Raw genomic sequence first — 14,349 nt, 5'->3', positions numbered from 1 at the left:
CTACCAGGAAAGTCCCAGATTCTGTATTTCTAAAAGCACGCAGGCCGTGTGGACATTGCTACTAGCCTAGGGTCCATGCTATGAGTAGAAAGTCAGTAGTAATTTTTTAGCACCTGTTCATTAGTCTGGAAAAAATTTTCCAGAAATCAATATCCTCTTGAGTTTCTGATGATTTCCACATTTATCTATGGCACCCCTATATCTTGCTCCCTATATTTCAGTTCTTGTGACCCCTACAGCCACACTCTTGTGACTAAGTCATCTCACTCTTTGTTACAATATTCTATTTTTCTCCAAACGGTTATTCTTTTGAAAATAACTCACACAGTGGAAGAGTCATCTGGCTGAACCTAAGCTTTTTTCATGAGGATCTATTTTTCTGTCTCTGCACAAAGCTCATTGAGCAGAGACATGGCCTCTAGGCTAAGCAGACTCTGAACACTGTGTGTTTCAGCAAATGATGATAATATGCCAGTGTCCGTTCTTACTGCTCCAAATAGGTTAGATAGAAACACTATGTCTGGAATTCAGAAAAATCAGGGATGATGGCAAAAGGATTGGAGAAAAACACAAAGGAAAAAAATTTTCAGCTTTCAGAATTGACTAGGATTCCATATCAGAATACCTTGGAAAATATGATTTCCAACTTTCAAATGGCTTTAGACCAATATTTGTCAAACAGTTATCTGTGGATCCTGCTTTATGGACATATTTTGAGAGATTCAGCTTTCCTGGTAGGCTTTTTGAACTGTGGTGTTGGAGAAGACTCTTGAGAGTCCCTTGGACTGCACGGAGATCCAACCAATTCATCCTAAAGGAAATCAGTCCTGAATCTTCATTGGAAGGACTGATGTTGAAGCTGAAGCTCCAATACTTTGGCCACCTGATGCAAAGAACTGACCCACTGGAAAAGACCCTGATGCTGGGCGGGGAAGATTGAAGGTGGAAGAAGGGGACAACAGGGGATGAGATGGTTGGATGGCATCACCGATGATATGGACATGAGTTTGAGTAGGCTCTGGGAGTTGGTGATGGACAGGGAAGCCTGGCATGCTGCAGTCCATGGGGTTGCAAAGAGTCAGACACGACTGAGTGACTGAGCTGAACTGAACTGAAAAACTAGCATGAAGCATGCTGGATCATCAGGTTGAGCAAGCGCTAGCTAGCACATGATCTCAATGCCTGTGTTTGTGTTTCTATTTATAAAGCATGCCAAATAACATACTTTAATTGTTACAAGCTCATGATAAAAGAACAAAGAACAGAAGGAGGTTTAATGTAAAAAGCCTGCATTTTAGCCAAGAGAATGCCCAATTGTCTTACAGGGAGTCTTATAAACAAAAGTTTCTCAGCAGTTAGGATAGAGAAATGTGATGGGAGAACTAAGAAGTCACACACCACATCATATTTCAGAGATGCTGTAACTCAGAAAAACCACATAATAGCTATCCGTGCCATTTTTGCATTGAGCCCAGCATTTAACCTCAGCACAATAACATTATCTATTACACTAAATCAACAACATACTTTTGCACATCATGGACTTGTATTTTGCTAACGTTTAGTTTGCAAATGTGTTTTGGTTGAGTGTGTGTATGTGTGTGTGCTCAGTTGCTCAGTTGTGTTGACTCTTTACAACCCCATGGACTCTAGCCCACCAGGCTCCCCTGTCCGTGAAATTTTCCAGGTAAGAATACTGGAGTGGGTTGCCACTTCCTTCTCCAAGTGATCCTCCTGAACCAGGGACTGAACCTGAGTCTCTTGTGTCTCCTACATTGGAAGGCAGATTCTTTACCACTAAGCCACCACCAGGAAGTATAGTTGCTTTAAAACTATAAGCATCTTAGTTTTAAGTTTGTATATATTCAAGTCATTTTCTAATGCAGTCATTTGTCCTTGAAAAAGATTTTGCATTTACTTATCTAGAAACACAATCTTAGAACATATCATTCTTTATGCATGTTAAATTCCACTAATATTTTCTACAGTGTCATAGGAGCATAGTGTAGATCACATTCCCTGTTCCCGGGCACCATTAAGGGACGCTGTTGGGAAAGGAAGCTCAGTTCCTAGATTAAATTTTCACCTTTGCTGCAAATATGGTAACAAACATTTTCCAGGGAAAAATGTCCCTGCTTGGAAGGAATGCCTCATGGGGATCTTTTCAGATTGGAGGGTTCAGCATGACAAGTCACTGGTGAGAAATATGGGGCCCATGAGAAAGCCTGGTCATACCTATGGTTTGGAGGGAAAATAAATGCTTACAGGCTGGTGGGACTCTGGCTCTCCACTCCCTGACGGGTGGCTGAGAGGCTGCACATCTGCCGAGGGTAGGGCCTGCCCTTTGGGCAACTGTTGACTGCCTTCTGGCAGGGAGTAAGATTGGCTCTGAGGATTCAAAAAAGAAATACATGAAATGCTAGACCACTCACACAAGCCACAGCCCCATGGGGTTGACTTTCAAGGAATGAAAATACCCTCTGAAGTAGCTAAGGCAGGGGCCAATGATTTTTTCTGAGGTCCTCTGCACGGATCAGAAGTATCTTATTTTATTTATTTTAAAAAATATTTAAAAAATTAAAAAAATTTTTTTTTCTTTTGGCCACACCACACAGTTATGGGGATCTTAGTTCCCCGACCAGGGATCAAACCCATGCCACCTGTTTTGGAAGCTTAGAGTCCTAACCACTGGCCCACCAGAGAGTTCCCAGGATCAGGAGTATTTTAAAAGTAGGTTTCAGTTTCATTGAAAGACCAACTAAATGGAAGCCTCATAACCTTGGCTAGTATGATAATGGTATTTACAAAGGATTTTAAAAATAATGCCTCTCTGAAGACAAATGCTTGTAGGTTTGCAATCATCTGAGTGCAAGTCTGATGTAGGGCAAAGGAGAAATATCTTATAAATAAAGTTCTACTTCACAGAAAATTTTGGATTTTTATTCTCTTCCCCTTATTAGTGTACACACAATAAATCCTTATTCCTGTGGTAAGTTACAGTAGGTGTAGCAAAACGTTATTAAAATTCTTATTGCCATAGCTTTGGGTATACCTTTTTCACTGTAAAAAAAAAAAAAATTAAGATTTGACTCTGAACTGCCTTGTACCTAGTTAGTTCCAAATGGTAGTATTTTCATCAATTTTTAGCCATTTATAGTTTATGGACATGCTATTCACATGGGCCTAGACATTCAGAAGAAAAGTAAAATATTAAATCTACTCTGTGAATATTTACAAATACCTGGTTGTTTGGTACTGGGATATTTTCACCTTTCAATCCAAGCTATATAGGCTTGTGAGAATCCCTGTAGCTTTGTCTAATGATATTTACAACATGAATCTGTATTCCCAAAACATTGAGGGCGACATCTATGAAGCTTTGTGTAGTTTTGCTACAAACTAACAGCTTTAATCACACATTCCTTAAATACCATTTTAACCACTTGCTCTCTGCAAAGCATTGTTTTCCACCTTGTTCCAAATACTTCTCTTTCATCCCTCCTAAAATATTTCTAATGGAAAAAAAATACATTCCAAATGCATTTTCAAAGCATAGTTTGCTGCTGTGAAAACCAACAATTGGGAGCGATCACAATGATAAAGTATTAAAGTATCAATCATGATTTCATAATTTAAATTTCTCCACATGTTAACCAAAATTAGAACTTGGTTTGAGTCCTGAGAGCAATAAATACTTACATGACGATTGCCCATTTTCGTTTCTTCAGAGAGAGTTGTTCTGTATTTCGTGAAGAGATCAGTTCTCCTAAAGGCCAAGTTTATAGTGGTTTTCCCAGGGCATAATATCTCTTGAGTTTAATAAGTAACCATTGGCACTGCATTTGAATACGTTGCTGGGGATGGGCAGGGAGTGACTCCAGCAGCAACTGATCTTAACCTGCCCACGCTGCCTTGGTTGGCCGTCTTTTTAAAAGTAAGATATTTTTTTAAAATAAATTAATTGTAGGCTTTTAAAGGTGATCTTATTCACAACTAAAGGGCTAGACCTGTCTCAGTCTTGAATTATTGAAAGCGCTACTCTTTTTTATTTTAGGTGTTCATTTAAAATTTTATACTTTGGAGTGATAAAAGCATTAACCAAACAAGACTAAAAATCTTTTTATTTTACTAACATCACCATTATTGTTACAGAGGATCTTTTTGAAGGCTGCACTGAGTATGCTACCATCATTTTTTATAACCTAGCTAGCTTCTAAATTTATTTATTTATTTTTCATTTATTTTTATTAGTTGGAGGCTAATTACTTTGCAATATTGTAGTGGTTTTTGCCATACATTGACATGAATCAGCCATGGATTTACATGTGTTCCCCATCCCGACCCCCCCTCTGCCTCCCTCTCCATCCCATCCCTCTGGGTCTTCCCAGTGCACCAGCCCTGAGCACTTGTCTCATGCATCCAACCTGGGCTGGTGATCTGTTTCACCCTTGATAGTATACTTGTTTCAATGCTGTTCTCTCAGAACATCCCACCCTCGCCTTCTCCCACAGAGTCCCAAAGTCTGTTCTGTACATCTGTGTCTCTTTTTCTGTCTTGCATATAGGGTTATCATTACCATCTTTTTAAATTCCATATATATGCATTAGTATACTGTATTGGTCTTTATCTTTCTGGCTTACTTCACTCTGTATAATGGGTTCCAGTTTCATCCATCTCATTAGAACTGATTCAAATGAATTCTTTTTAATGGCTGAGTAATATTCCATGGTGTATATGTACCACAGCTTTCTTATCCATTCGTCTGCTAATGGGCATCTAGGTTGCTTCCATGTCCTGGCTATTATAAACAGTGCTGCGATGAACATTGGGGTGCACGTGTCTCTCTCAGATCTGGTTTCCTTGGTGTGTATGCCCAGGAGTGGGATTGCTGGGTCATATGGCAGTTCTATTTCCAGTTTTTTAAGGAATCTCCACACTGTTCTCCATAGCGACTGTACTAGTTTGCATTCCCACCAACAGCGTAAGAGGGTTCCCTTTTCTCCACACCCTCTCCAGCATTTATTGCTTGTAGACTTTTGGATAGCAGCCATCCTCACTGGCGTGTAATGGTACCTTGTTGTGGTTTTGATTTGCATTTCTCTGATAATGAGTGATGTTGAGCATCTTTTCATGTGTTTGTTAGCCATCTGTATGTCTTCTTTGGAGAAATGTCTGTTCAGTTCTTTGGCCTAGCTTCTAAATTTGAAAATAACATGTGCAGATGGTACATTTTCCCCCTAATAATATGAAAAGGCACCATGAAAAGTAAGCTTACTGACCACTCAGCCCTTCCCCTCTGAGATTTGAGTCCTTGCAGAAATGGTGTGCTTACAAAGCCATGTTTATCTGTCTATCTACCATTGGCTTCTTTTTCTCAAAAAATGGTGTTTGTGCGTTGCCTTTTTTCCGTGCCTTGTGGGCTTCATTTAGTAAACAGATACAAGACATTGGCACATTTCTTTTTTGGTGGCCACATGTTAGCCTACTATGGGTATGAACCAAACTTTATTTAATCAGTCCACTATTTAGGGTTGTTTAGATTATTTTGGTCTTTTGCATGACTGTCTCCATTTATGCATATTTGCATATGTGTGCATGTTTATCTATAGAATAAAATCTTAGAATGCAATTGTTGGTTAAAGAGTTCTGTTCTGTTCAGTTCAGTTCAGTTGCTTAGTCATGTCCAACTCTGCGACCCCATGGACCACAGCCTGCCAGGCTTCACTATCTATCACCAACTTCCTGAACTTGCTCAAACTCATGTCCATTGAGTCGGTGATGCCATTCAATCACCTCATCCTCTGTCGTCCCCTTCTCCTGCCTTCAATCTTTCCCAGCATCAGGGTCTTTTCCAATGAGTCAGTTCTTTGCATCAGGTGGCCAAAGTATTGGAGCTTCAGTTTCAGCTTCAGCATCAGTCCTTCCAATGAATATTCAGGACTGATTTCCTTTAGGATGGACTGGTTGGATCTCCTTGTAGTCCAAGGGACTCTCAAGAGTCTTTTCCAACACTGCAGTTCAAAAGCATCAATTCTTCAGTGCTCAGCTTTCTGTACAGTCCAACTCTCACATCCATGTGCTTTAAAATTCTGAGAGACGCTGCCAAGTTGTCCTACACACAGACATAAAAATGCTGAATGACTTTCAAAGACCTGACTTTCAAGACAATGTGTATACTCTTCTATAGTTATATGCCAGGGCTTCTTTCTCCACATATTGTCCAGTCCTAAAGATTATCAAACTTCTTCATTTCTGCCAATTTCAAAGATAAAAATGGCTATCTCATGATTAATTTACATTCCTTTGATATTCTTCAAATAATATATCCTTGTCCTTAAAAGCCATTTGTATGAGTTTCACAGTGTTCTGCTTGTTTATGTCCTTTATTTTTATTTTGAGTTATTAGAATTTTTATTATTTACTTGTAATAATATATATAACAAAATCCATGCATTTGTCAAGTATGACATTTATAATTTCCCAATTTATCTTTTGTCTCTGTTTATGTTTGGAACGTGTATATGTGTCTGAAGGAAGTGTTAATTTTTACATATTTAAATATATTCATCCTTTCTTCTTTGGATTGCTTAGGAAAAAAGTCTCTGCATTAAGATTATTAAGACTTCTTGTACATCCTCGTCTTCAAGTTTTTTTTTAAATGGCTTAATTTTTTTTAAGGTTTATGTCTTTGACTCATTTGGAATTGATTTTGATGTAGAATAAAGAAGAAATGGATTCTGCTTTAGTTTTGGTTATTTAATTGATTATAGATGGTTATTAATTAATCCATCTTTCCTCCTCTGGTCTAAGATGCTGTCTTTATTTTATGCCACCTGCCCATGTTACTTAGGATGAAAATTCGTATAGGTTTATTACCTCTGCTTACATTCGCATTCTTTTGTTCTTTAACCTTTATCTATTGAGTCTCTTGGGTGGGTTGATCACTGGGACTACAACAGTGAACAAAATGAATATGAATATTTTCTCTTTCTGGAATGTATAGCCAAGCTGAGGAAATGTACAAAGAATTATTACAAACTGTAATATGGACTGTGGTGGAACCAAACAGAATGCTATGATGGATGCAAATGCATGTGTGCGCACATATGCATGCATAAGTGCAAGGGTGTGTATCAGTTCAGTTTAGTTCAGTCACTCAGTCATGTCCAACTCTTTGCAAAACCCCGTGAACTGCAGCACGCCAGGACACCCTGTCCATCACCAACTCCCGGAGTCCACCCAAACCCATGTCCATTGAGTCAGTGATGCCACCAACCATCTCATCCTCTGTTGTCCCCTTCTCCTCCTGCCCCCAATCCCTCCCAGCATCAGGGTCTTTTCCAATGAGTCAACTCTTTGCATGAGGTGGCCAAAGTACTGGAGTTTCAGCTTCAGCATCAGTCCTTCCAATGAACACCCGGGACTGACTTCCTTTAGGATGGACTGTTTGGATCTCCTTGCAGTCCAAGAGATTCTCAAGAGTCTTCTCCAACACCACAGGTCAAAAGCATCAATTCTTCTGCACTCAGCTTTCTTTATAGTCCAAGTTTCACATCCATACATGACCACTGGAAAAACCATAGCCTTGACTTGACAGACCTTTGTTGACAAAGTAATGTCTCTGCTTTTTAATATGCTGTCCAGGTTGGTCACAACTTTCCTTCCAAAGAATAAGTGTCTTTTCATTTCATGGCTGCAGTCACCATCTGCAGTGATTTTGGAGCCCAGAAAAATAAAGTTGGCCACTGTTTCCACTGTTTCCCCATCTATTTGCCATGAAGTGATGGGACTGGATGCCATGATCTTAGCTTTCTGAATGTTGAGCTTTAAGCCAACTTTTTCACTCTCCTCTTTCACTTTCATCAAGAGGTTCTTTAGTTCTTCTTCACTTTCTGCCATAAGGGTGGTGTCATCTGCATATCTGAAGTTATTGATATTTCTCCTGGCAATCTTGATTCCAGCTTCTGCTTCCTCCAGCCCAGCGGTGTGTATAATTTACTCTAAATAGAAATAGAACTCTTTAAAGAGCTAGCATTTAGGCTATGAACCAAAGGATGAGAAGAAGGGCATCATTTGAAATGAGAAAGTCTTCCAGATCAGATGTTTTAGTTTATGCTATAGCTCTAGAAACAGGAAAGTGAAGTCCTTCAGTTGTGTCTGACTCTTTGTGACCCCATGGACTGTAGCCTACCAGGCTCCTCTGTCCAAGGAATTTTCCAGGCAAGAATACTGGAGTGGGTTGCCATTTCCTTCTCCAAGAAACAGGAAAGGGCTTTGCAAATGGTAGGGAGTGAAAGATGGCCAAGGAGACTGGAGTCTATTGTGTGTCAGGTGGGATGCTGGGTGCTGGAGATACAGTGGTAAGCCAAACACTGCCTCTCCTCTGGGTACCACAGTGGAATGGGGCAGAAGGCAAGAAGACTTAAGTTAACAACTAACATTTTGACTGTTCATGATTGTTTTGTCTTTAGTGTCTAATTTGTGTTCTATCATTCACTGCCTCCTTTGCCATCTTGGTATTTCTTGGGGCCAAGTCTTCCCTGCCCCACCCCTGTGCTGGCTTTGGAATCGACCTCTGTGTCACTAACCCCTCCTAGAACCCTTGATCAATGAGTCTCCCTTCCTCCCTTCCTCTCCCACCCCAGGCTTTTGAGGATCAAAGTTCAGGAGGAACAGGGCATGTGGTGCTCACTGTGGAGATAAGTTCTGTTCAAGGGTGCCCAGTTACAGAGCACAGGAAATTCGTCAAGAAGAAATATGGTTTATGGCAGCAGGGAGGTGAAAGATAGTAAGTTTAGAGGCCAAAGAAGACACCAACATACCTCATTCTAGCCACCTCTGGATGATTTAACTACATCCGCAGTCAAGTTTGGTCTGAGCTGAATCAGAACTGTTTCTAGTATCATCTCTTCCTTTTCTCCTTCCCCAGATAAATGAGGATGTGGAAAGGTGGCTGGGATAATCCCAGGCGACAAAAGCAGGGGGAAAGGGAAGGGAATTCCTATAACCCCATGCCATTTCTGGAAGAATGTCAGGGCTGAAGGTCCAGAGGGCAGAAAAAGAATAGGCTGGGAAAGAAGAATGAGCAGACTTGATAGGGGGAAAGAGGGCACAGGTGGCGTGATCGGAGAGGTCTGGTTTTTTTTTTTTTTTTGTATTAAATATTTAGTGATTCTAAATTATTACAGGCGCTGCATCTTTCTCTGCTAGACTGCGCCTGTTTATTTGCATCACATATTTGGTGGTTCTCAAAGTGGTGATGCCAGCCTAAATTCTAATCTCCTAACTTTACCAGAGGCTTTCCTTCTGTACTGTCCACCAAGGTTAAGTTTCTAACACTTGTTAAAAATGTTACTTATATATCTTATGGGTTTAAGATAAGTTAAGATACTTGTCTTAAGTATCATAAGATACTTATATACCTTATGGGTTTAAGATAAGATATCGTATATACCTTATGTTATGGGTTAAATTGTATACCCTCCCCCCTGAAAAAGACACACCGAGGTCCTAGCCCTCGGTACCTCTGAATGTAACTTTATTTGAAAATAGGAGGCTTCCCTGGTGGCTCAGTGGTAAAGACTCCGCCTGCCAAAGTAGTGGACACGGATTCGATCCCTGGCCCGGGAAGGTCCCACGTGCGGCAGGTCTCCTAAACCTGGTGAACCACAACTCCTGAGTCCGAGCTCTAGAGCTGGGGATCCGGACCTAGTGAGGCCCGCGACCTAGAGCCTGTAATCGGCACCAAGAGAAGCCACTGCACTGGGAAGCCCACCCACCTCAACAGCAGAGTAGTGCTCCCCTCCCAGTACCCCACACCCCCGCCCCCCAACTGAAGAAGACCCAGCGCAGCCATAAATAAACAATAAATAAACAACTGCTTTTAAAAAAGGAAAGAAAATAGGGTCTTTGCAAATGTAAGCAAGCTAAGAGGAGGTTGTTAGGATGGTCCAGAACCCATTGTAAATGGTGTCCTTGTAAGAAGAGGGAAATGCCATGTGAAGACCATCACACAGGACAAGGCCTGTGTGACAATGACACAGACAGAAACTGGGGTGATTGAGCTGGAAGCCAAGGAACATGAGGGACTGGTGGCCGCCCCTGGATACCAGGAAGAGGCAGGGAGGGATTCCCACCTCAGATTTCAGAAGGAGAGCGGCCCTGCCAACATGTTGATTTTGAACGTCTAGAGTCCAGAATTCTGGCACAATATATTTCTGTTGTTTCAAGCAGCTCAATTTGTGGTACTTTGTCATGGTGGCCCTAGGAAATTAACGCAACATCTCAGAAAACAAACAAAAGAACCTCATTAGTTGCTACAATTCTCACAGCAAATACATTTGGCTGGAAAATTTGTATTCAATAAAATGTCCATTTAGAAATACCTTGGGAAAAGCTCATGTGACAGTAAGACCACAAGTATTTCAGATAATTTTGTAGCTATACGGTATTCAAAATAAGAGAAACACACAGATGCCGATTTTCTAAATGTAATAGTCAAGTTGAACACTTGCTTAATATCTATTTCTGCAGGGAGAATTAATAGTATTTTTTTTAATTTAGTATAATTTAATTAAGACCCCAAAACTATAGTTGATTTTTGGACTGATGACTTCTTCCACATAAACAAAAGCAAAAATGTTAATATTTTGTCATGTTTGTTTATATTTTTTCTCTAAGCTAGATAATAGATATAGATGTTAATAAACATTGCTATAGTAAGACAAAAGGACCGAAATCTGCAGGAAATGACGATGGTTTCTGAAAACAACTGTATTTTCATACTTCAATATTTTTTCAGTAGTAAAAACCCTGTAAGTAACACATTTCATCTTTCAAGCATAAAATTAAAAATCTCACAGAAAAAATTACCTTCTTAACTCACTGATTGGTTAACAAGGATGTATTGCATATTTGCATCATGTAAGACATGATGCTCAGGTGCAGGGCATGTGAAAAATTTCGGACACAGCTCCCTGCCAGATGCTTGTGTTATGGTTGAAGAAATAAAACATCTACCTGAGAGAAAACACCTTGATTTAATGTAACATTTTGTGGCAAAACAAACAGAGCAGAATAACACAGGGACTCCCCCGGTGGTGCAGTGGTTGAGAATCTTACAATGCAGAGGACATAGGTTCGATCCCTGGTGGGGGAACTAAGATCCCACATGTTGTGGGGCAACTACTGAGTCCACATGCTCTGGAGCCTTCAAGCCAGAGCTAGACAAAAGCCTGCCCTTCATGTCACAGGGCAGAGCCTGCACACCAAAACAAAGAGATCCTACATGTCAGAACTAAGACCTAACCCATAAATAAAATAAATACTTAAATATTTTTTAAAAAAGCATAACTCTGGGAGAACAAAGACCTGAGTTTTAGGTTGTCTCTATATTGTTACCCTGCTTATTTAACTTATATGCAGAGTACATCATGAGAAACGCTGGGCTGGAGGAAGCACAAGCTGGAATCAAGATTGCCGGGAGAAATATCAATAACTTCAGATATGCAGATGACACCACCCTTATGGCAGAAAGTGAAGAAGAACTAAAGAGCCTCTTGATGAAAGTGAAAGAGGAGACTGAAAAAGTTGGCTTAAAGCTCAACATTCAGAAAACTAAGATCATGGCATCCGGTCCCATCACTTCATGGCAAATAGATGGGGAAACAGTGGAAACGGTGGCTAACTTTATTATTCTGGGCTCCAAAATCGCTGCAGGTGGTGATTGCAGCCATGAAATTAAAAGACGCTTACTCCTTGGAAGGAAAGTTATGACCAACCTGGACAGCATATTAAAAAGCAGAGACAGTACTTTGTCAACAAAGGTGCGTCTAGTCAAGGCTATGGTTTTTCCAGTGGTCATGTATGGATGTGAGAGTTGGACTATAAAGAAAGCTGAGCACCGAAGAATTGATGCTTTTGAACTGTGGTGTTGGAGAAGACTCTTGAGAATCTCTTGGACTGCAAGGAGATCCAACCAGTCCACCCTAAATGTGATCAGTCATGGGTGTTCATTGGAAGGACTGATGCTGAAGCTCAAACTCCAATACTTTGGCCACCTGATGCGAAGAACTGACTCATTGGAAAAGACCCTGATGCTGGGAGGGATTGGGGGCAGGAGGAGAAGGGGACAACAGAGGATGAGATGGTTGGATGTCATCACCGACTCAATGGACATGGGTTTGGGTGGACTCCAGGAGTTGGTGATGGACAGGGAGGCCTGGTGTGCTGCAGTTCATGGGCTCACAAAGAGTTGGACATGACTGAGTGATTGAACTGAACTGAACTGATACAACTATCAGAATTACCGTCCCCACTTCTTGGGTTTTAACTAAGAAAATGCAAGAGTTGGACTTGCTCTCTACGTTTACTTCCAGACATAAAATAGGGCTGAGCACGCGTGCAATGGATACTGAGTATCTACTGTGTGTCCAGTGCTCTGCTCACACTGGAGGTTGGTGGTGATGAGACTGACTTGGGGCCCTGGTGGAATTCACATTCTATTGGGGAAACATGAAGACTGGACAGAGACACAAACAGTGTCATTGCAGACTGTGAAAAGTGCAAGGCTGTGGGGAAAGAAACAGGGTGAGAGGAAAGTGAGCAGCTGGGGAAGCCACCTGTCAGAGGCAGGAAGGAGAGGCGGTGCGAGGAGAGGGCTGGGTGCTGAGCCCTGAAAAGCGGATGCAGTGTTTGGAGGACAAGGGGACGTGATTTCAGGTCAAAAGAGGCCTTGAGCCCGAAAAGCTTTGGTACAGTTGAGTATACTACCCAAAGCAATCCACAGATTCAATGCAATCCCTATCAAGCTACCAACAGTATTTTTCAGAGAACTAGAACAAATAATTTCACAATATGTATGGAAATACGAAAAACCTCGAACAGCCAAAGCAATCTTGACAAAGAAGTATGGAACTGGAGGAATCAACCTGCCTGACTTCAGACTCTACTACAAAGCTACAGTCATCAAGACAGTATGGTACTGGCACAAAGACAGAAATACAGATCAATGGAACAAAATAGAAAGCCCAGAGATAAATCCATGCACCTATGGACACCTTATATTTGACAAAGGAGGCAAGAATATACAATGAAGAAAAGACAATCTCTTCAACAAGTGGTGCTGGGAAAACTGGTCAACCACTTGTAAAAGAATGAAGCTAGAATATTTTCTAACACCATACACAAAAATAAACTCAAAATGGATTAAAGATCTAAATGTAAGACCAGAAACTATAAAACTCGTAGAAGAAAACATAGGCAAAACACTCTCTGACATAAATCACAGCAGGATCCTCTATGACCCACCTCCCGGAGTAATGGAAATAAAAGCAAAAATAAACAAATGGGACCTAATTAAACTTAAAAGCTTTTGCACAATGAAGGAAACTATAAGCAAGGTGAAAAGACAGCCTTCAGAATGGGAGAAAATAATAGCAAATGAAGCAACAGACAAAGAATTAATCTCAAAAATATACAAGCAGCTCCTGCAGCTCAAGTCCAGAAAAATAAATGACCCAATCAAAAAATGGGCCAAAGATCTAAACAGACATTTCTCCAAAGAAGACATACAGATGGCTAACAAACACATGAAAAGATGCTCAACATCACTCATTATCAGAGAAATACAAATCAAAACCACAATGAGGTACCATCTCACACCGGTCAGAATGGCTGCTATCAAAAAGTCTACAAACAATAAATGCTGGAGAGGGTGTGGAGAAAAGGAAATCCTCTTACACTGTTGGTGGGAATGCAAACTAGTACAGCTGCTATGGAGAACAGTGTGGAGATTCCTTAAAAAACTGGAAATAGAACTGCCATACGACCCAGCTATCCCACTTCTGGGCATACACACCTAGGAAACCAGAATTGAAAGAGGCACGTGCACCCCAATGTTCATTGCAGCATTGTTCACAATAGCCAGGACATGGAAGCAACCTAGATGTCCATCGGCAGATGAATGGATAAGAAAGCTGTGGTACATATACACAATGGAATATTACTCAGCCATTAAAAACAGTGCATTTGCATCAGTTCTAATGAGGTGGGTGAAACTGGAGCCTATTATACACAGTGAAGTAAGTAAAAAAGAAACACCAATATTAATGCATATATAAGGAATTTAGAAATATGGTAACGATGACCCTATATGCAAGACAGCAAAAGAGACACAGATGTAAAGAACAGTCTTTTGGACTCTGTGGGAGAAGGTGAGGGTGGGATGATTTGAGAGAATAGCACTGAAATACGTATATTACCATATGTGAAACAGATAGCCAGTGAAGGTTTGATGCATGAGACAGGGCGCTCAGGGCTGGTGCACTGGGATGACCCTGAGGGATGGGA

The 14,349-nt window shown here is 40.8% G+C and overlaps 1 protein-coding gene across 2 annotated transcripts in view; it reads right to left on the bottom strand.

Moving 5' to 3' along the window:
* ANXA13 (annexin A13) overlaps positions 1-3,847 on the bottom strand; it is a 55,033-nt gene extending 51,186 nt beyond the window's left edge. Inside the window, exons 1-2 of one of the 2 annotated variants that reach the window (XM_061123252.1) lie at positions 3,700-3,847; positions 2,266-2,388 (exon numbers count right to left, since the gene is read on the bottom strand). In XM_061123252.1, the coding sequence (XP_060979235.1) occupies positions 2,266-2,388; positions 3,700-3,714 (138 nt within the window). In that variant the 5' untranslated portion in view covers positions 3,715-3,847. The remainder of the gene's footprint in view (positions 1-2,265; positions 2,389-3,699) is intronic. The other variant, XM_061123254.1, reaches the window with a different exon arrangement.
* Positions 3,848-14,349: the final 10,502 nt, after the last annotated feature.

This window comes from Dama dama, chromosome 21 (assembly GCF_033118175.1).
Source record: "Dama dama isolate Ldn47 chromosome 21, ASM3311817v1, whole genome shotgun sequence".
In the NCBI taxonomy this organism is placed as follows: domain Eukaryota; kingdom Metazoa; phylum Chordata; class Mammalia; order Artiodactyla; family Cervidae; genus Dama; species Dama dama.
The sequence above is the reverse complement of the archived record's forward strand: the minus strand, read 5'-3'. Positions and strand labels throughout refer to the sequence as shown.